A 21,250-nucleotide genomic window follows, 5' to 3' on the forward strand; every position below is an offset into this window, starting at 1 on the left:
GATAGGAAGATATCGGTAGCAGGAGGCTGCTCAGTGGGAAAAGATTAGTACCAGCCTCTTGCTCCAAACGCTAGTGTGTGATGGGCAGAGGGTGCTGTGAATGGCAGGAGGGCAGCATTAGAGGCACAACTACATGGGAGAATTTCAGCACCATAACTCAGGCTTGTACCTATGTCTGTGCACCATGTGCTTGCAGTACCCCCAGAGGCCAGAAGGGGGTGCCCTGGGACTGGAGCTACAGGTGGGTGCAAGGAATTGAACCTTTGTAAGAGCTCTTTGCTACTGACCTATCTCTCCAGCCCCATACTTGAAAGATTTGTTTTTAATAATATGCGTATATGTGTATATGAATGCAGTGCCTGCAGGGGCCAGAAGAGGGCAGTGGACCTCCTGGAGCTGGAGATGACAGTACTGGGTAACAAACTCAGGTCCTCTGCCCAAGCAACAAGTGTCTTAACCACTGAGCCAGCTCTCCAGGCCCAATAGATCACACTTTCGTCAGTATTCAAAAGACAGTAGCTTCAGTGTTACAATCATATCCCACTCTCCTAAGTTAGGATTCTGGGACTGATCAGATAAGTGTACACACACACACACACACACACACACACACACACACACACACGATTAAAAATAAAATGTGAGGTTGAAGAGATGACTCAGTGGTGAAGACCACTAATTTCTCTTTTCTCTTTCAGAGGACCCAGACCACATGGCAGCTCACAACTGTCTCTAACTCCAGTTTTTGGTGATCTGACACCTTTACACAGACATACATGCAGGCAAAACACCAATGTACATGAAACAAAAATAAATAAAAATTTAAAAATTGTGAAGTCTTTCAAAGAATTTCTTTTAAAAGTTTGTTTTAGGTAGCTGGGCGTGGTGGCGCACACCTTTAATCCCAGCACTCGGGAGGCAGAGGCAGGTGGATCACTGAGTTCGAGGCTAGCCTGGTCTACAAAGCGAGTCCAGGACAACCAAGGCTACACAGAGAAACCCTGTCTCGAAAAACAAAATAAAAAAATTTTTTTTAAAGTTTGTTTTATGTGTACGAGCAAACATCTTGTTTATGTGTATGTGTAGGCAGTGTTCTTTGAGGGACTTGGCTAAATCGTTAGGCATCAAACTCCCTAGAACCTTCGAATTTTGGACCTGGTGGCTCACGCCAGTAATTCTAGCACTCGGGGAGACTGAGGCAGGCGGATCGCTGTTAGCTCTAGACCAGCCTGGTCTACAAAATGAGTCCAGGACAGCCAAGGCCACACACAGAAACCTTGTCTGGAAAAACAAAAGAAACAAACAAACAAAAATCCCTCAAATTTCTTCCTGAGCACTTGCTCAGTTGGGCCACGCCTCCAATGCGCAGGCCCCGCCCCGTTCTCTGCTTGCGTCTGGGGCCCTTCAGCCATATGCCCCGCCCCCTAGGCGCGCATGCGTATGGTGGGCCGCTCCGGGCCGAGGTGATGCTCTGCGTGCGACGCTGTTGGGGTCCGTGGCTGGCGGGAAAGAGGCCTCGCTGCTCCTGTCGGTTGTCGGCCGGACTCCGCGGCTCCTCTGACGAGAAGGACAGCCGAGGACCCCGAGTCCGGGAGAAGCCGCCCTGGCGGGTGCTGTTCTTCGGCACCGACCTCTTTTCCCGGGAGGCGCTGCGGGCGCTGCACGCCGCCAGGTACCAGGCTGGGGTGGGGGCCCAACGCCGAGCCGGGCGGCGAGCGGGTCCCGGGGTCCCGGGAAGGCCGTGGGGTGCGGACCTGCGAGGCTACTGTGGCTCCTGCAGCACCGAGAGCAGGAGAGGCCCCGCCAGTGCCCAAGGCCGTGCGCAGAGCCGGTTGGCTGAAGTGGACTGCCACTCCAGAGGTCCCTTCCCGGTACCGCTGCGGCTGGCCAGCCATCCGGTTGGTGGCCTCCAGTTCCTTGCTCTCCTGTACACCCGTGTTTCCTAGGGCGGGAATACATTTCCAAGAACAGTCCGTATACGTGTAATATTCGTGAGATTTCTTAACAGACCTTGTCTACTAGGGAGAAAGTTATTTGTAATTCAGTGTTTCCTGAAAGTCTCATCTGTTTACCGCCCCACTTTGCTCCCAGCTTAAGGTTATTTAGTTATTTATCGTTCTCTTATCTCCTGGCATAATATACACACACACACATATATATGTATATACTTTTTGTTTTTGTTTTGTTTGGTTTTTTGAGACAGGGTTTCTCTGTGTTCTGGACTCGCTTTTTAGACCAGGCTCAGTGATTCGCCTGCCTCTGCTGGAATTAAAGGTGTGCGCCACCTTGCCCGGCCCCTTATTTTTCTTTTAAAATAAGATTTTTTTTTTTTAAGATTTAGTTTTTAATTTTGTTTGTACGTGTGTGTCTCTGTAAGCATGTGCGTGCTGGTGCCCGTGGAGGCCGGGAGAGAGCGTCAGATTCCCTGGAGCTGGAGTTACAGGCAGTTTTGAACTACACGTTGTGGGTGCTGTGACAGACTCCTGAAAGTTAGCATCTCACTCCCACACATGCTGTAGCCCATGCCGCACTAACACACAAATATAACACATAACACAATATAATAATAAATAAAATTTGCTTATTTATTCACTTATTTATTTATTTTGGTTTTTCGAGACAGGAAAAACCTACACAGGGTTTCTCTGTCTAGCCTTGGCTGTCCTGGACTTGCTTTTGTGGACCAGGCTGGCCTCGAACTCATACCTGCCTCTGCCTCCCCTAGTGCTGGGATTACAGGCGTGTGCCACCATGCCCAGCAAAAATTAAATTTTTTAATTAAATGAAAAAGCCAATTTTTTGGTTGCACTGATTTTAATTATTTTATCCTTAAGTGTGCAGTGAGTTTAATCATAGAATCTACTTGTTGTATGTGAAGTAGTTTAGCTTTGAGTTGTTGCCCGGACACTGTCAAATTTTTCTCCAATCTTTCTAATGCAGAGACAACAAAGAGGAAAAGTTAATTGAAAAATTGGAGGTGGTCACATTACCTTCGCCATCCCCCAAAGGACTCCCCGTGAAGCAGTATGCTCTACAGTCCCAGCTCCCGGTGTACGAGTGGCCCGACGTGGGACCCGGGGAGTATGACGTTGGAGTAGTGGTTTCCTTTGGACGACTTTTGAGTGAGGCTCTTATTCTTAAGTTTCCCTAGTAAGTTTTATTTATAAAAAAAATACAGTATAGAGATCATGTCTTTTATGAGTGGGTCTAGTATCTAAAATGCCATTGTTTAAACTGTATTTTCTGTTCATTTGTGGGTGTTTGTTTGTTTTTTGTTTTTTCGAGATAGGGTTTCTCTGTGTAGCCTTAGCTGTCCTGGACTCACTCTGTAGACCAGGCTGGCCTCGAACTCACAACGATCCACCTGCCTCTGCCTCCGGAGTACTGGGATTAAAGGCGTGTGCCACCATGCCTGGCTTAAACTGTATTTTCTTGTTTTTGTTTTGTTTTGTTTTGTTTAAGACAGGGTTTCTCTGTGTAACAGCCCTGACTGTCCTGGACTTGCTTTGTAGACCAGACTGACCTGGAACCCACAGAGATCCACCTGCCTCTGCCTCCCAAGTGCTGGGATTAAGGATGTGCACTACCACCACCCGGCAAACTGTATTTTCTTTTTCTTTTTTCTTAAATTTTAATTACTTCATTTTTCCAGACAGGGTCCCAGTAGATGTAGCTCTGGCTGCCCTGGAATTCAACATGTATATCCAGCTGGCCTCAACCTCACAGAGGTCTGCCTGCATCTGCCCCAAGTGCCACCAGGCCTAGGTTAAAATATTTCTTCTTTTAAAATAAGATTTATTTTAGGCACAAAATGTCAAATGTGTTGTTAAGCTGTTTATTACTCCTTGGCCCAAACCTGCCCTCATTTAAATTTCATGTATCTGCTCACTACCCCAGCCCCCTGCCTGAACTCCAGGCACCCTCCTTGTCCACAGTTCTGCTTCTGTCCCAGAGGCTTCTCTCACTGAAGAGACTTGAACACCTTTGCAGATCTTTATCTCAAGAAATAGCAACCCCAGCCTGTTGGATGTTTGGGCCTAAAGTCATTCTTTGGTTATCTGGTGTTTCACGTCCAGTCCATTATGAAATCCCAATGGCTTCAAAAGTAAAAGATTCTGGTGGCTCCATCACCTGCGTTGGTTCCTCCGACCCCCGTTACTGCAGTCACCTCCCTGCTGGCCTCTGTTGTCGCTGGCCCTGTCAGTAAAAAGAAAATCTCCACACTATTCCCTTTATCTGAAAAACTCTTCATGTATTTGATGGCATTTCAATCAACGGCAGCTGGTATGCCTGATGCCGCTCCGTCAGACTGTGTTGCCCAGTGGTGGGCTAGAGATATCACCCAATGACATGGATCTTATAAAGTGTTTCTAGTATTTTTTTTTACTAAGGTTTTTTGTGTAGATCTGTGTATTTTATGTGTATGAGTGTGTTGCTTGCGTAATGTGTATGCGCAGCACCTGCGTGCCTGGTGTCCAGGGAGGTCGGAAGAGGGTGTCGGATTCCCTGGAACTGGAGTTACGGGTGGGAGCCTGAACCCTGGTCCTCTTAACAGGTGCTCTTAACCACTTAGCCATCTCGCCAGCCTCTACTTACTTGTTCTGCTTTTAATTAAATTTCATTGGTTGCTTATGGTAAGAGAGCGGACTTACCTCTGACTTTATGTTTTAGGTGATACAAACCTGACGGTCATGTACTTTCTACCCTACAAGTCATATATTTTAGGTGATACAAGCTGTCAGGTGTTTGGGGGGGGGGGGTATTGAGTGTTTTGAGACTCACAGCTACTCTCCTGCCACAGATTTCCCAGTGTTACTGTTATTACACGCCACCACACGCAGCTCTTAGAAAGTCTAATGGTGAAAGTGCATGTTAGTTGGTAGCAGTACTGATTTCTGCCTTTCCTAACACAGTGGCATATTGAACGTGCACCCCAGTTGCCTCCCGAGGTGGCGTGGTCCTGCTCCAATAATCCACACAGTGCTCCATGGGGACACAGTCACTGGCGTAACGATTATGCAAATCAGACCCAAAAGGTAGAGCTTGTTAATTTAAACTGTGGTGTCCGTCTGTCTGTCTGTCTGAGGTCTTAGCGGTTGGGGGAACGGGCAGGGTGTGCTGACTTGGGTAACTCCCCAGTGTTGCCCTTTGCTTTTGTAGTTGCTTTAAGTACCCCTAGTTCCTAACACAAGTCGTGTGTCTTCTGAGGTTATACAGTCTTCAAATCCTTGTAAATTGGTCACTGGATTATTAACACCTGGGTATCTATAAAAAAAAATAAATGACAGATGGATTTGGGGCATGGCTTTTTGTTTCTGTGTGTTGGTTTTGGATTTTTTAATAGCCTACAAAACTGTCTTTTTGCTGTGTAGACAAATGCATTTGTCTTAACAAATAATAATGTTGGCTCCTTTTTTTTCCTTGCTAGATTTGATATAGGTCCAATTATCAAGCAGGAAACCATGCCTGTGCCTCCCAGGAGCACATCAAAGGAATTGGAAGCGGTGTTGTCAAAACTCGGTGCCAACATGGTACAGTGTGTGTGTCCTCATCGTGTCCCCGCCCCCTTTTCCTTTACTGAGGAGGCTTCTTAAGCAATGCAATACAAATGTTACGACTTGTAATTTCTAAGCTTCATTGGTGGGGTTGGAGGTGGCGGTGAGAAGGCTCGAACCCGCACGATGGAAGAAGAGAACCGAGTCCTGCAAGTTCTCTGACCTCCACATCAGTTCATGTACACACTATAAACAATAATTAAAAAATAATAACATGAGAGAGAGAGAGCAAGACAGATTGCGACCAAACGTGGTCATATTCGCCTGTAATCTCAACACTCAGGAGGCTGAGGCAGGAGGATCATGAGCTCCGTGTCAGCCTGGGTTAGTGAGACCCTGCCTTAACAACCAAGCAGAGCACTTCCTGTCGCTGGCTTTCTAAAAATTAGCCCAGAATTTGTGACCATTGAGGAGTGCAGAGTGGGTGCTTAATAAACGCTCTCAAATAAAATAGGCGATCTTCGGTGGCCCCTCCATTTCAGAGCGAGGCGTTTAGTTTATTCTTCTCAGGTGCCCCCTCCCATCTCTCCTACGTCCCTCCCTGCTTCTCTCACTCGGCGAGCAGCCACTAGGAACCCACACATTTCCCGGCTGTGTGGTCAGCACTTCCTGTTCTCGGCATTCCGTTGGCAGTGACTTTCAGTGGGGCTGCCATTTGTCTAGACCTTTCTAGATACTCTATGAATTTTCTTTTGCATCCTCCCAACAACCTCTGAGGTAATTGCTGCCGCCACCACTCATTTCACAACACTGGGGGCTACAGACAAGTCAAAGAACTTTTCCAAAATGAGAGCCCTAGTCAGTTACAGGAGGATTGGCACGTGCTGCTGTGAGGCCCCGCTGCCGCCCATCAGTGCATTCTTACAGGCAAAGCCAGTTTACCATGACTCTTGGCTGGGACAGGGTACTTTACTGTACTATCGCTGCTGGACATACTCTGTGCTCTCCTTTTTTTTTTTTTTTTTTTGTATTTGTAGCTTATCTCAGTTTTGAGAAATTTGCCCGAAAGCCTGAACAATGGAAGGCCGCAGCCAGCCGAGGGAGCGACGTATGGTGAGTGAAGGCCATAGGTGCTCTCACCTCTGGGGAAGGTTCTGTTTGTCGTGGTGGTGGCTGAAGCTCTGACTTGATCGTGGCCATCTGTGCATATGCCGTAATTTCCCAACTTCATTCTCAACGTTTCCCTCGGCTGCTTATCTTGAGAAGCATTTATCACTTCTATTTGCCTCAAATCTTTCTGTATGTATATTTAGTGTATATATTTTAAATTCAGATTGCTCATCCGCTAGTATAAATGACAAAGTTCATGTCCAATTTCATTAGCACACACTTCTTAGAGAGACAGCTCAGTGGTTAAGAGCACTGGCAACTCGAGATTAGACTCCCAGCACCCACATGGTTGCTCACAACCATCTGTAACTCTAGTCCCAAGAGATCCAACACTTTCTTCTGTCCTGTGTGGGTATCCATGAATGTGATACACACAGAGAATTCATGCAGGCAGAACATACACATAAAATGAAAGGTAACACTTTTTAAATCCTAAAACAATAAAAACAAAACACACACACACACCAAAAAAAACAAAAAACAAAAACAAAAAAAACACAAAGGCATTGAACATGTCGTGATAGCATCCGATATCCAGTCCATATAGGTTTTCCTAAATGTCCAAAGTTTTATTTTATATCCATTAAAAAAAAGAAAAGAAAAAAGCCAGGTGTGGTGGTGCACTCAGGAGGCAGGGGCAGGCAGATCTCTGTGTGTTGCAGGCCAGCCTGGTCTACAAAGAGAGTCCAGGACAGCCAAGGCTACACAGAAAAACCTTGCCTTGAGAAACAAACAACAAACAAAACGAAACAAAAAAAAGCTAGGATCCAAGGAACACATTTTCAAGAGTGCTTGAATCTTTGTTTTTGCTAGTATAATACTAGTCACCCCAAAATGTAAAATGTCCTGGTATGTTTTGAGTTTCCTTTTTGTTTGAGACAGGGTCTTGCTAAATAGACCAGCCATAGCCTAGAAATCACATCAATCCTCCTGTCTCAGCTTCCCAAGTACTTGAATTATAGGCATGTGCTAGCACACCTCGGAATGTAGTTTGGAGGGAAAAATTAACCATAAAGATATCTGGAGCATAGCAGAGCTTTAGTAGACTGCTTGCATGGTGCCAGTCCCACCAAATCAGAACAGAAATGCCTTCAAGTCAGAAAAGACTGCGCTAGAGCCCAGTTACTGTTTCTCTTCTTGCTCTTTGTTGATTTTTGAATTTTGGCTTTTTGAGATATGGTCTCATATAGCCCAGGCTAGCCTTAAACTTGCTATGTGGTGGAGGATGGCCTTGGACTCCTGATCATCTTGCCTTCAACCCCTCAGTCCTGGATTACAGATGTGTGACACCACACTTGGCCTCTTTTGTTTATTTTATTAAAAATATTTACTATCTTTCTTTGTTATTTATTTATATGGTTTCTATTGATTTTTGCAATTAACAGAACATCTTTGACACTGCTTCTTTAATTTTTTTTCAAGACAGGGTTTCCCTGTGTTAGCCCTGGCTATCGTGGACTCACTTTGTAGACTAGGCTGGCGTCAAACTCACAGAGATCTGCCTGCCTCTGCCTCCCTGAGATTTATTATATATACAATGGTCTATCTGCATGTACACCTGCCCACCAGAAGAGGGCACCATGTCTCCTTATAGATGGTTATGAGCCACCATGGGGTTGCTGGAAATTGAACTCAGGACATTTGGGAGAACAGTCAGTGCTCTTAACCTCTGAGTCATCCAGCTCCCATATTTTTCCCTTTAAAAATTATTTTATGTGTATGTGGGTTTTTTGCTGCATGTGTGTCTGTACAACATGTGTGGACAGGGTCAAAAGAGAGTGTTCTGGAACTGGGGTTGCAAACAGCTGTGAGGCACCTTGTGGGTGCTGGGAACTAAGGAGCAAATGCTGTAAACCATGAGCTGTCTGTGTAGACCCTGCTTCTTGCTTTTGTTTCATCAGCAGAATTCCCGCTTGTGTGTATCTGTCCCGTTTATTCAACGGATGCCTGGCTGAGGCATGTAGGCTGAATCCTGAATTCTGTTATCACTTGATGCTTCCTAACCCAGTAGATGAGGCTGAGTCGAGCATCGAGGCTCATCCCTGTAATCCCAGCTGACTCACAGCAAGGCAGACAGATGTCTCGTGCAAGGCCAACCTGGGCTATATAATAAACCCCTTTGTTTAAAAAAAAAAAAAAAAAGAGTAAATAAATATTGGAGTAGTTTTAATGTGTGTTATTCCTGTGAGTGGCATTAACGTTTTTATGTGTTTAAGGAGTGCTCTTATGCTTTGCGTTTCTTCATTCTGGGAGGTGTCTTACTGTTGGTCCGTTTTTCTCTATCAGGATTTTGGTTTTTCCTTTTTACTTATTAGAGCATTTTCTATAATACTGAACTTCAGCCTCTAATTGAACTACATGGTCTTTCAGTTTGGCTTGGTTTTTAGAGACAGGGTTTCTCTGTGTAGCCCCAGCTGTCCTGGACTCGCTTTGTAGACCAGGCTGGCCTTGAACTCACAGAGATTCACCTGCCTCTGCCTCCCAGAGTGCTGAGATTACAGGCATGTCCACCAGGCCCAGCCAGTTTGACATTTATTAACTTTAACTTATGTCATTTATTTGTCATTTTTAAAATGTTTGCTTTATTTGTTTGTTTATTTTTTGAGACAGAGTCTCGCTATGCACCCCTTGGCTGTCCTGAGACTCACTCTGTAGACCAGGCTGGCCTTAAACTCACAGAGACCTGCCTCCCTCTGCCTCCAGAGTGCTGGGCTCAAAGGTGTGCACCACCACAATAGCTAAAAAGCATGGTTTTTGTTTTTTTCTAGACAGGGTTTCCTGTGTAGCCTTGGCTGTCCTGGACTCGCTTTGTAGACCAGGCTGGGCTTAAACCACAGTGAACCGCCTGCCTCTGCCTCCCGAGTGCTGGGATCAAAGGCGTGCGCCACCACACCTGGCCCTAAAAAGCATGTTTTTATATAGTCTAACAGAATCATCTTATCCTTTCTGGGCTGATAAATTGTTTTCTTCATTTATGCAGAGGCAAGTGTGTGAGCCATGGCCCTGAGTGGCCAGAGAATGGTTTTCAGTAGCTGCTTCTCCCGCTGCGGAAGTCCCAGGGATTGAACTCAGGGTCACACGCGTGGAAAAGCTGAGCGTGCTCATCTAAAGGCCTTACGTCTGTAACTCTCTTCATTCTTACTCATGTCTCATCTTGCAGCCCCTAAGGTTTCTGCTGGCACCAGCTGTGTTAACTGGGAGGAGCAAACCTCAGAGCAAGTGCTCAGACTTCACCTCGCCATTGGGGATATAGTGAGTTGAAAAGTTTTCACCGTGTGGTTTCCTTTCTGGATATATTTGTTTAGAAATGAACCTTATAAACTAAGTCTAGGAAATTTTCTTTTCTTTTTTTTCTTTCCTTTTTTGTTTTGTTTTGTTTTGGTTTGTTTGTTTGTTTGTTTTTTGGAGACATTTACATTGTAGACCAGGCTGGCCTCGAACTCACAGAGATCCCTGCCTCCCTGGCTGCTGGGATTACAGACATGGGCCACTACAGCCAGCTGGAAGTTTTCTTAAACTTTAAAGTTTTGATAGTGGTCTTGGAATTCACAAAGTGCTTTCAAGTGTACACTCTACAGTATCTCCTAAGCAGGTTTGATTATCCCGTGTCATAGACAAGGAAAATGAAAAGGAGATAAGTAGCTGAGATATGGCCAGTCACGACGCAATGTCTGCGTCCTCTCACTCTGTCTCATATATCTTTCTGTCTCTGGTCAGTATTTTACAGTTATGCTTTATAAAAAGATTATATTTTTAATTATGTGTATATATGTGTGTTCAGTGTGTGTGTGTGTGTGTGTGTGTGTGTGTTCAAGGTGTGTGTGCCCACCCTGTACCTATGGAAGCCAGAAAAGGGCATCACATCCCTCTAAAGCTGGGGTTAGAGGCGATCGTGAGCCGCTTGGTGTGGGTGCTGGGAGCCGAACCTGTATCTTCTGTAAGAACAGCACTTGCTCTTAGCTGCTAAGTCATCTCCAGCCCTCAGTTTGTTTGGAGATCAAGTCTCAGTTTTTGGTCCAGGCTAGTCTGGAACCCGCCATGTGGCCCATACTGTCCTCACAAATAGGTTTTCTTTGCAGATGAAATAAGCAATTCAAGCCCAAATAAAAGTAGAAAGCATGTTTATTGGGGGCAGTCCTCAGGCAGGTACACCAGTCTCAAGGAACGGAGCCAGAGAAATCACCATGTAGACTGGGAGACGACAGGGGAGGAGAGAGAGAATATGTACACAGGAAGAGAAAAATGTGGGGTGGGGGGGGAGAGAACAAAATGCCTGGATTATATAGGTAGGGAAGGGCCTCTGGGAGAGGGGAATACCAGTCCCTGGGCTGCAAAGTTGAGGGTCGAGGGAAGTGTCACAGGTGTCACTAAGGGATGCCCGGAGAACCTAGAGACAAGGTCGCTCTGATGTGTTAATAGGCATCTCAGCTGCTTGTCTGTCGCTCACATTCAGGTGGTCTCTTGTATCAACCTTCTAAGAACTGGGGTGATACCAGTACCTGCCTTCTTTCTGTCTTTTTGAGGTACTCAGTGTGTAACCCAAACTGGTTTTGACGTCTACATCCCCCTGTTTCCACGCATACACAGGTCATGTCTTAAAAATTCAACATTGGGGCCAGGCACGCTTTTAATCCCAGCACCTTGGAGGCAGAGGCAGGTGGATCGCTGTGAGTTTGAGGCCAGCCTGGTCTACAAAGTGAGTCCAGGACAGCCAAGGCTACACAGAGAAACCCTGTCTCGAAAAACAAAAAAGGGGTTGGGGTGCTGGAGAGATGGCTCAGAGATTAAGAACACTGTCTGCTCTTTCAGAGGTCCTGACTTCAATTCCCAGCAACCATGTGTTGGCTCACAACCATCTATAATGGGATCTGATGCCTTTTCTAGTGTGCAGGTGTACATGCAGATAGGGCACTCATATACATTAAATAAGTAAATATTGTGAAAAATCAACATCAAAGTACAGTCTAAAAATAACAAGCTCAGAGAAACTGAGAGGAATTCTTTCTGGTATGTTGATTTTTATTAGACCTTCAATCAACTTTTGTTGTGTTTGTTATATATTGTAAATGTGTTAAAGTAGCAAAGATGGAATTTCACATCAGGGGGAAGTGGATTATCTAGTAAAAAGCACTACTGGGCACCTGGCTGGACAATGCCAGTGAAAGCCACCGCCACTTTTTCTTTTTTTCTTTTTAAGATTTATTTAATTATTTATGTGTGTGCTTGTGTGCTTGTGTGCCTGCGTGTGTGAGCGTGTATGTGCAGGTGCACATGCCCATGCATGCACACAGGCCAGGAGAGGCCATCTGATCCTTCAGAGCTGTAGGTACAGCTGTTTCCTGGATGTCATACTTGTTATGTGGGGGATGGGGTACGAATTCCTGTCCTATGATTACACAGTAAGCTCTTAACCACTGAGCCATCTCTCTAGTCTCAGATGGAGGCCACAAGACTCTACCTTTATTTTATTTTGTTTCATTTTATGTACATGGGCATTTTGCCTGCATGGATGTCTCTAATGCTCCCTGGGACTGGAGTTACAGACAGTTACGAGTTGCCATGTAGACTCTGGAATCAAACCCAGGACCTCTGGAAGAGCAGCCTATGCTCTTAACCACTGAGCCATCTCTCCAGCCCTGATTCTACATTTTAAAAATCAAACTGCTTAAGCCTGTAGTGACACATGCTTTAATCCCAGTACTCGGGAGGCAGAGGCAGGCAGATCTCTGAGTTCAAGGCCGGATGAACTACATAGTGAGTTCCAGGACAGCGAGGGCTTCATAGAGAAACCCTGTCACAAACAAACAAACAACAACCTTTGGAACAACAGCCAGTGCTCTTGAGTTCAATTCCCAGCAACCACATGGTGGCTCATAACCATCTATAGTGAGGTTTGGTGCCCTCTTCTGGCGTTTAGGCACACATGCAGGCAGAGCACTGTATGAACAATAAATAAACCTTAAAAAGATAAAAACAACTAACAACAAATAAAACTTATGTGTACGCGTATGGTTAATATATGATTGGCAGTATTATATGCCTGAAATTTGTTAATAAGTAAAATTCATGTTATCTGCTTTTTATTTTAAGAAAACCATAGATGGGGCTGGAGAGATGTCTCAAAGGTTAAGAGCACTGACTGTTCTTCCAAAGGACCTAAGTTCAATTCCCAGCAACTACATGGTGGCTCACAACCATCTACAATGAGATCTGGTGCCCTCGTCTGGCCTGCAGGTGGCCTGCAGGTGTTACATGCAGGCAAACACTGTATACATAATAAATAAATCCTTTAAAAAAAAGAAAAGAAAAGAAAACCAAAGATGGGTCAAGTATTTACACACACACACACACACACACACACACACACACAACCAGGCCAGGCGTGGTGGCACAGGCCTTTAATCCCAGCACACGGGTAATGAGAGACAAAGAGCCCTGGGTTTTGTTTTTGTTTGTTGTTGCTGTTGTTTATGGCAGTACCTTACTCTGTAGCCAGGGTAGACTTAAACCTGTGGAGACCCTTCTGTGATGGGATTTAGGTGTGAGCCCCATGCCTGCTTAGCTGGCAGACCTGGGAGGAATCTCCTTGTGACTGGATTTGTCCCTTTCAGGGACATGGATGGAGCCCATGGCTTTGCACAGGCCAGTCACATTTTTCTGCCAGCAGTCATACAACTCGGCTTTTCTTTTTGTTTTTTGTATGTGTGTGTTTGTATTTGAGATGGTAGCCCTGGCTGGCCTATAATTCTCTATGTAGACTAGGCTAGCCTCAAACTCTTAGGGATCCACCTGCCTCTACCACCCAGTGCTGAGATTAAGGGTATGCAAATTTAAGCTGGCGCACTCTTTTAATCCCAGCGCTTGGGAGGCAAAGACAGGCGGATCACTGAGTTCCTGGCCAGCCTGGTCTACAAAGCAAGTCCAGGACAGTCAAGGCTACACAGAGAGACCCTCTACTTGCATGTACACCTGCAAGCCAGAAGAGGGCACCAGATCACATTACACATGGTTGTGAGCCACCATGTGGTTCCTGGGAATTGAACTCAGGTCCTCTGGAAGAGCAGACAGTGCTCTTAACCTCTGAGCCACCTCTCCAGTCCCTACTAGTTGACTCTTACATAAAACTTAAGGTCTTACACTGCAGAAATGATACAGAAGGTCAAATTCAGGCTATGTTTCAGCAGATTTAGTGACTGAGTGCCCACTTCCTCTGGACATGGAAGAAACATCAGAGTGGATTAGTATACGGCAGTGTCACAGGGCTTTGGGCATCGTGTGCATTCCTTCATGAATCCTTCCATTCCAATTGCAGGTTCCATTGCAGACACTCTGGATGGAGAACACCATTAAACTTCTGGATCTCGTAGAAGTTAACAATGCCATCCTCACAGGTGCTAACTTTTGAATAGCTGACAAGTTCAAACTACAGTCTGTTTGAAATGTATTGGGTCCTGACCCCTACCTCCACATACTTCTAATTTCCTCTCATTTACTAAGCTTAAGGATTCGTGTCTTGTTATTTTTCAGTCCAATAATGATAACACCTCACAGTTGCCCTCCTGACCCTCCGCAGTATCCATTCATGTGTATTTTCTCATGCAGGCATCATATGACCCCGGAAGCTGGCAGTGTTGCTGGCCTCATTTAAACTTTGTGGCTTCTTGCATTAAGGTTGGGAGCTGTGGAATGGCTTAGTTAACTTTACACTGGTGACTATAGTAATGAAAATGCCTGGAGAGCGCACCGTTTCACGCTACAGTTCCTTCTGAGGTCCCTCAGCATTCTCTGGATGTGACGAGCTACAGGCGAGGCTCCTCTGTTCCAGAGGCAGAGGGAGGGCCTCAGGAATCAGGACCCATTAGTGGGCAATAGAGGGGCCAGAGCAAGTCTTTTTTTTTTTTTTTTTTTTTTTTTTTGAGGCAGGGTTTCTCTGTGTAGCCCTGGCTGCCGTGGACTTGTTTTATACACCAGGTTGGCCTCGAACTCACAAACACGCACCTGCCTCTGCCTCCTGGATACTGGGATTAAAGGCATGCGCCACCACCACCCTTCCAGAGTAAGTCTTAATCATGTGTGAGTTGCTCCAACACTGGGCAATTAATCTCTCAGAATGATGGTACTGAACTGATAGATGCAGCATTGAAGGTGATCCCTGGAAGAAGCAAAGGACTGTAGCTTCTCATGTGTGAGGAACACTTCCTTTGGGCCTATAACGTATATAAAGCATATAGCTCTCCAAGAGGCTTTGGATGACAGAGTTGGGGCTTCAGCAAGTGTGTCCCCTTCTGTCATTAGTTCTGCCTCTGAAGATTCTTTTTTGTTCTTGTTAAATTTTTTGTTTTTTAATGGTGGAGCCCAGGCTCTTGTGTGTGTATCCTGGGCAAGTACTATGCCATGCTACATCCCAGCACCAAAATGTTTTTGATTTTTAAGAAGTGCCATGATGAGCCGGGCATGGTGGCGCACGCCTTTAATCCCAGCACTCGGGAGGCAGAGGCAAGCAGATCGCTGTGAGTTCGAGGCCAGCCTGGTCTACAAAGTGAGTCCAGGACAGCCAAGGCTACACAGAGCAACCCTGTCTCAAAAAACAAAAAAAGAAGTGCCATGATGTTGTCTAATTATTTCTCTTGTGTCATCCCCCCTTTTTAGACCCCAAATTAACAGGACAAACTGTGACTCCAGGGTCAGTGGTATACCACAGACAGTCGCAAATGCTGCTGGTTCACTGCAAGGTATGCTGACCATAGCTTCAAGTTACTGTCATTTTTTGGGAGAGGGGGGCCTGGGTTTGTAGTTTGCATTTCTTTTCCCTTCTTTTGTGATGAGGTCTCATTTAAATAGCCTAGGCCAGCCTTGAACTCGCTGTATAGCCCTTCTGCTAAGTGTTGGAATTGCAGGTATGTTCTGCTGTCTGACAGTGGGTGCTGAGAATCAGAGTTGGTCCTCTGTAAGAGCAGTGTGTGCTTGTCACTGTTGAGGCAACTCAGGCCTTGGGTTGTGATGGTTGGATAACGATTCACAGTAAGATATGTGACCTTTGGAAAACTAAGGCACTTTGCAGATAGACTTTTTATTTTACCCCGTGTCAGGACAGTTGCTGTTCCTCCTTGGGTGGGGGTGGGGGCTCTTGGAGACAGGCGTTTGCTCAGTGCAGTGCTCTTCGCAGCTAGACATTTAGTACCAGCAATTGTTTCTATAACAGTTTAGGAGGTTTTTGTTTTGCTTTTTTTTTTTTTTTTTTTTTTTCCTTTGAGACAAGGTCTCTTTGTGTAGCCTTGGCTGTCCTAGACTCACTTTGTAGACCAGGCTGGCCTCCAATTCACAGTGATCCCCCTGCCTCTGCCTCCTGAGTGGTGGGATTAAAGGCATGCAGTACCACGCTCCACCCTGTTTTGCCTTTGTAAGACAGGGTCTTACCATGTAACCCTGGCTTACCTCCAACTCAGAGATCTGCCTGGCCTGCCTCCCCAGTGCTACACCACCATGCCGGACACATTTTATAAAGTACATTTTATTTTGTTTTCAAGTTTTGTTCCCACTGTCTAGTCACTGTCTGTTCTTTGCCCTTTAGGATGGCTGGATTGGGGTTCCATCAGTAATGCTTAAGAAAACACTAACGGCTACTGATTTCTACAATGGGTATTTACATACGTGGTACCAGAAAAATTCCCGTGCTCACCCAAGCCAGTGCAGATTTCAGACTCTCAGACTTCCAACAAAGATGCAGCAGAAAACCAAATTGTTGCTATGCAACAGTGCATTAAGTAGCTAGGAAGATGGACAAGGACCTATTACACATTGTAATTTATTAAAAGCTTTATTTACAAGCAGCTGCCGTGACTGTGAAAGAAGATGACACCGTGGGAGAAAGAGAAAATGGTTATCAAGACGATGGAAGTCTTACACTCTGCATTGTGTGCAACAGTTAAGAGCAGCCTTTTCTACTTGACTACTAAAAGAAGTTAAAATAAAATGTGTATTTATAATGTTCAGCTTAAAGGGGATCGTGCCTTTTGAAGAGTGAGGCAATTAAGTCGTATGTATATATTCTAAAAGGTTGTTGGTTTTTTAAATTTTATTTATGTATACAATGTTTTGTCTGCATGTAGGCCAGAAGAGGGCACCAGATCTCATTACAGATGGTTGTGAGCCTCCATGTGGTTGCTGGGAATTGAACTCAGGACCTTTGGAAGAGCAGCCAGTAAGTGCTCTTAACCTCTGAGCCACCTCTCCAGCCCTCTAAAAGGTTGTTTTTAAAATGGTGCATCTGAGCTGGGTGTGGTGGTGCACACCTTTAATCCTAGCACTCAGGAGGCAGAGGCAGGCGGATCGATGTGAGTTCGTGGCCAGCCTGTCTTGAAAAACCAAAAAAAAAAAAAAAAAAAAAAAAAAAAAGGGCATCTGAGGCCTTGGGGGTCTAGCTCAGTAGGTAGAGTGCCTGCTTAGCCTTCGTGAAGCTCTGAGTTTGATCCTCAGCACCCCATAATCCAGGCTGTGGCGCATACCTGTAGTCCCAGCATGCAGGAAGTGGACGCAGGAAGGTCATCCTCAGCTATAAGCGAGTTCTGCAAGACACTCCTCTTTGGATTTCTATCATTGCTGGAAAAAAGTTTGCTTTACCTCACACTTAAACTTGCACTCAGGCTTGGGAGCTCAGTTGGTAGAGTGTTTGCCTGTCGTGCACACAGCGCTGGGTCCCAAGCCTGTAATCCCGGGCTTGGGAGATGAAGGCAGGAGGATCAGTTCAAGGCCATCTCTAAAAGCATGTTTGAGGCATAAGAACCTGCCTAAGCACAAAAGCAAAGGAGAAAATTCTGTTATAGCTTCTAGTTGAGTGACTTGGGACATCTCACCTAAATATTTAAAGCTCTGATATCTCAGTTTAATAACATGGGAAATAAATAACTGCCTTGCAGAATGGTGTCATACACAGGAAATGCCCAGGGAAGCACCTGGCATGTACTGGATACTTAATGACTGGTAATTTTGGCTGTCACCTCTCAAGTTGACTAGACCACAGAGTGCCCTTGTCTTGGTCAAATACTCTGGGTATGTCTGAAGGTGTCTCTGGATGAGATTTACAACATTCTAGTGGGTAAACGGGAAAACAAATTGCTTGTCTAATGTAGTTAAAGTCAAAAGGCTGGAGCTGGGCAGTGGTGGCGCAGGCCTTTAATCCCCACACTCAGGAGGCAGAGGCAGGCAGATCTCTGAGTTCGAGGCCAGCCTGGTCTATAAAGGGAGTTCAGGACAGCCAAGGCTACACAGAGAAACCTTATCTTGAAAAACCAAAAAAAAAAAGGTGGGAGTTCAGGCCCTACTACATTGTGAAGAATCAGAACCCCAGGATTTATGAGCTTTATCTATGTGGGAGAGGAGAGACATGGTAGTCAGTTTTCTCCTTCACCTTATCGGCCCTGCTTACCAGGCTTTGTGGTGTGTCTATCCATTGAGCTATCTTGCCAGTCCTTTTTAAAGGACTTTTTTTTTTCTTTATTTGAGACAGGGTTTCTCTGTGTAGCCTTGGATGTCCTAGACTCACTTTGTAGACCAGGCTGGCCTCAAAGTCACAGCGATCCGCCTGCCTCTGCCTCCCAAATGCTGGGATTAAAGGCATGCACAATCACACCTGGCTTAAAGGAAGGACTTTTTATTTGGTTTGGGAGACAGTGTTTCTGAGCACAAAATCCAGTTCTTGAGAAGAGCTGTTGAGAGATTATATATTGCTCTGTACTTTGTATATGGGAAAATACAACATGCTTTCATTGTGTTTCTTCCTCTACGTCAGTTTCCATATGCAAACATAATTTTGAGTGACAGAAGCTTCTCATGACAACTGTGCCTACTTTGTAAAGATGCTCACGAGGCACAGAATACACATACTATGCATCCAGCACAGAGCCTGCCTTCTACATGATTTAATATATTTAGTACAGCTTACTGTTTGTTGAGTGCCAGCCAACTGTCTAATGGCCTCAAGTCTTTGTTTTACCATCTCAGTAATCCTACAAAGCACAGCCGTCTTTTCTCCAGAATGTTAAGTAGCTCTGGTGATCTGGCTCCGTTCTGTGGGCTTTCTTCATTCCATACGTCAGGTAACCAAGAAACAATTGCACGCTTATTTTGTGTTTGTGTGTGTCACTTTGTACATGCGGAGGTCAAGAAGACAACTTTAAGGAGGTGGCCCTCTCCTCTGTGAGTTCAAGGACCGCCTGTGTAGAGAGGATCTCCTGTGTACTGTATGGAAGCATCACCTGTCAATAAAAAGCTGGTGGCCTGTCAGCTGAGGAAGAAAATAGGAGGTGGGAGTTCCAGCAGAGAGAGATGGCAGAGGCAGGAGATTTTCCTGGCCTCTGAGGAAGACTGACACTTGAAACTGAGGAGAGGTAACCAGCCGTGTGGCACTTGTGGAATAAGTTATGAGTTAGTCGGGGAATGACCCAAAGCTTATGGCCTAGGCATTTATTCATAAAAATGTCTCAGAGCCATTATTTTGGGAACTGGGGTATGGGAGGAAAACACAAGGATACAAAGGTTACAAGCCTGGTTTACACAGTAAATTCCAGGTCAGCCACATAGTAAGCTACATAGTGAGCCCCTATATGAAAAAATAAAGAGAAATAAATCTTTTAAAAGGGTAATGCTAGGGCTGGAGAGGGTTCAACTGGTAGAGTGCATGTTCCACAAGCCTGAGGATCTGAGTGTGATCCCTGTACCTTATAAAGTGCCAGGCATGGTGGTGCACACCTGCAGTCCCCGAGCTGGGAGGCAGAGACTGGTGGGTCACTTAGGCACTGTCGAGTCAGCCTCCTCTAGTCAGCAAGCCCTGGTTCTACCTAAAGATTCTGTCCTAAACCAAAGTGGTGGTAGGGTGGACCAGGGGTGGCAGGGTGGGGATGGAAGTGGGGACTGGAGCGGTGCCTTAGTGGTTAAGAGCACTTCCTGCTCTTAGAAAGGACCTGCATTTGTTTCCAGAACCCACATTGGGCGGCTTAACTCCAGCTTTAAGGGGGATCTGACATGTCAGGCCTCTGAGGGCACTTGCAGTCATATACACATACCCACACACAAACACACACACTTACAAAATCTTTTAAATTACAAGGTAAGGCCTGGAGAAACGGCCTCTTGGGTTAGGGTGTTTTCCATGAGCCAGGTATGGTGGTGCACAACTTTAAAACCAACATCCAAGAGACAAAGGCAGGTGGATCTCCGTGAGTTCCAGGCCATCCAGGGGTACATAGTGAAACCCTTGTCTCCAAAAAGTATAAGAAAGAGTGTTATGTGTGAAGACTTCTGAGTTCTAATCTCTGGCACCCACACAGAAGCCAGGCAGGGCTATGGGTGTCTGACCCAGTGCTGTGGTGGCTGAGACAGCCAGATTCTTGAGCTTCCAGGACACCTGGCCAACCTGGCTTCAGTGAGAGACCCTGTTGTTTTTTAACAAAATCTCAACTGTTCAATTTTACAATGAAGACTCAGGAACTAGTTGCCAGAGTGAGAGCTTGCCAGGTCAGAGAGGCAGAGAAGGCGCCCTGCTGACCTTCCTCAACTGACTTCCCAGAAGGAATGCCTCCTCCTACGCCATCTCAAACAAGACTCCTCAAGCTGAACGTCCCTTCCTGTGTGTCTCTGTCCATCCTCCTCACTCCCTCTTACCTTCTCTGTTTTTTTCTTAATAATCTTATGTTTGCTTCCTGTCAGTTAGTTGCTTGCCTCTCCCTCTTGACCTATAGCTGACTTTTTTTGTTTGTTTTTGTTTTTGTTTTTTCGAGACAGGGTTTCTCTGTGTAGCCTTGCTGTCCTGGACTGGCTTTATAGACCAGGCTGGCCTCGAACTCACAGCGACCCGCCTGCCTCTGCCTCCCGAGTGCTGGGATTAAAGGTGTGCACCACCACACCCAGCTTGGACTGATTTTTCAACAGAAGTTTCTTCCTCTCGCTTGACTGTAGCTTGTATCCATTTAATGTAAAACTAACAATATCTGACATCTTCATCTGGCCTTACACACACACACACACACACACACACACACACACACACACACACACACACACACACACACACACACCACACATACCAGAACAAGAGCAAAACAAACCAAGGTGAATAGCTCCTGAGGAATGACTCCTGGGTTTGACCTCTGCTCCACATGCATGCTGGCATGCACAGGATATAGCTACGTGTATGCACACACAAACATACAGTAATAGAACCTGGGGCAGCAGCACGTAACTCCATAGAGTACCTATTTTTCACCTGTGAGATCTGGCCTTTATTCCCAAGACTTTTTTTTTTTTTTTTTTTTAAGTTACACAAATAACGTTAAGATACTATTTCAGGGTAGAGGTCTAGTCAGTGGAAGAATACTTTGCCTAGCGTGTGGGAGGCCCTGGATTTGGTCCCTAAGCACAGAAAGCAAAGCATTTAAGATCCTGCTCCTTCACATCACTGTTTATGATCAAAGGCATCAGGTCAGTAACCTGGAGGCGGAGTTGATGCCATGGAGATGTTTTGGGGCGGGCGGGGGGGGGGTGTGCTACTTTAAAACATTTTAACTAGCTTACAAAACAGCAGGTTCCCT

General features: G+C 45.6%; 1 protein-coding gene across 1 annotated transcript; it reads left to right on the top strand.

The window, feature by feature from the left end:
- The first annotated feature begins 1,452 nt into the window (after positions 1-1,452).
- On the top strand, positions 1,453-16,627 carry Mtfmt (mitochondrial methionyl-tRNA formyltransferase). Its single transcript, XM_051156691.1, has 9 exons — positions 1,453-1,672; positions 2,941-3,150; positions 4,914-5,036; positions 5,429-5,531; positions 6,533-6,608; positions 9,826-9,917; positions 13,978-14,056; positions 15,315-15,397; positions 16,237-16,627. The coding sequence occupies exons 1-9, from the start codon at positions 1,467-1,469 to the stop codon at positions 16,435-16,437; spliced, it is 1,173 nt and encodes a 390-aa protein (XP_051012648.1). The 5' UTR covers positions 1,453-1,466; the 3' UTR covers positions 16,438-16,627.
- The last annotated feature ends 4,623 nt before the right edge of the window (positions 16,628-21,250 follow it).

The sequence above is a fragment of the Acomys russatus genome, chromosome 14 (assembly GCF_903995435.1).
Source record: "Acomys russatus chromosome 14, mAcoRus1.1, whole genome shotgun sequence".
Classification (NCBI taxonomy): domain Eukaryota; kingdom Metazoa; phylum Chordata; class Mammalia; order Rodentia; family Muridae; genus Acomys; species Acomys russatus.